This window comes from Hipposideros armiger, unplaced genomic scaffold, assembly GCF_001890085.2.
Source record: "Hipposideros armiger isolate ML-2016 unplaced genomic scaffold, ASM189008v1 scaffold_6, whole genome shotgun sequence".
Lineage (NCBI taxonomy): Eukaryota > Metazoa > Chordata > Mammalia > Chiroptera > Hipposideridae > Hipposideros > Hipposideros armiger.
The window spans coordinates 7,759,188-7,762,474 of record NW_017731356.1 but is presented as its reverse complement, the minus strand read 5'-3'; the positions used below and the strand labels follow the sequence as shown (position 1 = coordinate 7,762,474).

General features: G+C 47.1%; 2 protein-coding genes across 2 annotated transcripts in view; both read left to right on the top strand.

The window, feature by feature from the left end:
• Positions 1–3,287, top strand: part of LOC109385127 (quinone oxidoreductase-like protein 2) — a 31,416-nt gene that overhangs the window by 10,613 nt on the left and 17,516 nt on the right. The window contains exons 4-5 of the mRNA XM_019647044.1: positions 490–518; positions 708–854. Of these exons, the coding sequence (XP_019502589.1) occupies positions 490–518; positions 708–854 (176 nt within the window). The remainder of the gene's footprint in view (positions 1–489; positions 519–707; positions 855–3,287) is intronic.
• The window catches only part of SEC16B (SEC16 homolog B, endoplasmic reticulum export factor), an 82,680-nt gene continuing 80,104 nt past the window's right edge, over positions 712–3,287 (top strand). Inside the window, exon 1 of the mRNA XM_019646405.1 lies at positions 712–889. The gene's annotated coding sequence lies outside the window, so the exon portion shown is untranslated. The remainder of the gene's footprint in view (positions 890–3,287) is intronic.

Genomic DNA, 3,287 nt, shown 5'->3' with positions numbered 1-3,287 from the left:
CTATCACTGGATGATTAAGATGAAACATTATTAATATACGTAAAGCATTTAGAACAGTGCCTGGCACAGAGTAAGTACTATGTGTTAGTTTTTACTAATGCTCCTTAGGTCACACAGCTGGTTGCTAGCAGAGTCAGGATTTGAACTCGGGTCTGTCCGACGTAAAGATCTTTCCATTGAATCATGTTCCACTTTCTGGGAAGTCTTTGCTGATCTTCTTCTTTTTATTTTTTTGATTTTATTGGGGAATAGCTATGGTCTTTGGTCATTGGTTATTGGTTACACATTGCTTTCATGCTGCAATGCCATAGTTGACTCTTTTAAGGAGGGTGCAGCTCACAGTGGCCCATGCGGGGATTGAACCGGCAAGCTTGGTGTTATTAGCATGATGCTCTAACCAATTGAACAATCGGTCACTACCTTTGCTGGTCTTCTTGATCTGGGTTGGCTACTTCTTGTTTGCATTTCTGGAACCCTCTGTACTTCCAGAGTTCTTGGAAATGTGGATCCAATGGCCAGTGAGACACAGAGGGCCAGTGTGACGGTGCTGTGTGTTGGGCATGATGTGCTATATTGAGGCTGGTGCTAGGACAGCAGCGTCACATCGGCTTCCTTCCTTAGTATCCCTAGTTGCAGGCCGGGTGGGTGGCGTGAGCCCCTAATGGTACATGTACCGGAAGCTCAGAACCATTGTGTTTTTTCTACAGGTAATAGCTGCGGCCGGAAGTGATGAGAAGTGCAAGCTGGCGCTGCAGAGGGGCGCACAGTCCAGCGTGAACTACAGCCAGGGCAGCCTGAAGGAGGCAGTGAGGAAGCTGGTGGGCCGTGGTGGGGTGGACGTGGTCATTGACACCGTGGGAGGAGATGTCTTCCTGGAGGCTCTCCACAGGTGCCGAATGTGGTCCTTCCAGAGTGAACCAGACCTGGGGTCTGCGAACACCTGTCTAGACCTCTGTCTTTCTTCTGGCCTTGCGTCCCTTTTGTCTGTGCTGCTCACTTTTCCTGCAGGCCTTGGCATCAGGGAGAACAGCTGAGCGAGTGGGTAGAAAGAACTCGAAGCCCAGGGAAAATCAGGAAATGCTTAAATATAGCAAAAACAAAATATACAGCTGGAAAATACCCAAGAAATGACTGCAGACTCGCTAGTTGGCAATAGCAAATAGCAAATGCTTTAGAAATTATACATGTGTGAAATTCAGCTGGGTCGGCCCCCACTAACTACATACATGGTGGGGTAGGTCTTGAGGAAGCCATTGTTTGCATGTTAGATGCACATGCTCTTTCGGTCTTCCTGGTTTCTGAAGCAGCCACTGGGGTAGGTGTCTCCTTGACTTGTTTTTTTTTTAAAAAACTCACTGGAGATTTAGTGGGACTACCGTCTCCACACCAATTCTCATTTGGTTTTCAACCAGGGGGAAAATGGAGTGCTCTGAATACGGGTTTCATTTCTCATGTCCTCCTGGCAAGCATCATTTGTGGATTCTCACCATTTAAAGTAGAAGTGACAGAAGCAGAGAGAGCACTTGGCCCATAGGTGGGACCTACCCTGTTTCCCCGAAAATAAGACCCAGCCAGAAAATAAGCCATAGCATGATTTTAGGTGCCAAAATATGGCACCTTGGCATACTGAATATTTTAAGCCGAAGGAGTTTGTGGAAAAGGCACCCTTCTCCCTGAAACAGGTCATAAAACCNCTCTTCTTGCTTTAAAATGTCCCGGTTTTGAAATATTCATGAAATCACATTGCTGGATGATTTTTCGTTTCTGAAGTAACGTTCACCTCTCCCTGGCACAGAGAAAGTGTTCTAGTGACGGCAGCCGCTGGAGCCACGGGCCTTGCAGTGATTGATGTGGCAACAAATGTCCTTCAGGCCAAGGTATTTATATGATAGATTCTGCCCTTAAAACACGGATACCTCCACATGTGGCTTTCAAACATGGGATATATTCATTCATTTATTAAAAACCACCAAGGCGGTGGGGATACAAAGTTACCTTGAGTAGGGTCTTGACAAGTGTTTGCTTATAGACTAGTGAGGTGACCCAGGAGTCAATTGCTCGCCCTTCCTGTAACTGGAAGCTGGCAAGGTCCATCTCACTCAGCCTCTGCAGCTGCTGTACCTGTAAGGCTCTGCACTTCAAATTTAAACTCAGATGCCACTTTTTTAGGGAAGTATTTTTTGTCCCTCAGATGTTGGTCCCCTCCCCCTACTGTTTGTATATGTCCTCATAGCATCCTAGGCTTCTCTTTCACAGCACACACCTCAGTGTACGCTTCGCCACTTACTTGTGTCCCCGTTGGACTCACGGCTCCCTCCTAATGTCCTGGAATCCCCATGAAGGGCAGGCACAGTGTCTATTGCATTTATGACCGTTGTGCCAGTGCCTGGCATGGTGCCTAGACCACAGCAGGCACTAATAACCATTTCTTGAATGAATGAACAATTGAAATAAAGACCAATGTCTCCACAGCGGTGTCTCTCTGAGGCTGTGGGTACCAGAGAAAGAGGGTTTCTTGGAGAAGGTGGACATTGAAGCTGACTTTTTGAAGGGCTGACAGCAGCCGAATGGAGAAAGAAGGGAAGCGAAGGCCTTTTTAGTGGTGGGAGGAGCTTCTGTAATAATAAGATGACGGAGAAATGGGAGCTAACACGATGCATTCAGGGAGTTGCACCTGGTACCTGTGGGGCAGAGGATGTGTGGGCGAATGGTCACAGGTGACTCTGTAGAGGTGGGCAGAGAGAAGACCAGGGGGTGCTGGAGAATTTTGACATTTGTTGGAAGCCACTGAGGGTTTTAAGTAGGGAAATGACACAATCATCTTGGCGTTTGCAAAGTTCTCTCCGGGAGCAGTGGGGACGAGGGGTAGGAGCAAGGTCAGGGGTAGTAAGAAGGCAGGAGGGCAGATTCTTGGAGAATCCAAGCCAGAGGGGATGGTGCTTGAACCATGGCAGTGGAGGCGATGAATTGAGAGAGACGAAAGTGGAAGGAAATAGAGAATTCGGTGACTAGAAAGCACCCTAATATAGTTGAAGGGACAGGGCTTTGATGTTACCCTGACCTAGGTTCAGATTCCAGCTCTGCCTTTAGCTTCATCGCTGCAGTTTCCTCGTTGGTAAAATAAAGTTTTTCTTAGAGGGTTTTTGTGCGGATGTTGAAATTACGCGTGCAATGTCTCTATCAGAGGGCATGGCATGTTGGTAAGAATCTCTTAAAAAGGGATCTTGTTATTAGACATTGATTGAGAAGGCACAAACTAGGTTGATTTGTGGATTTGCCATTGGTTG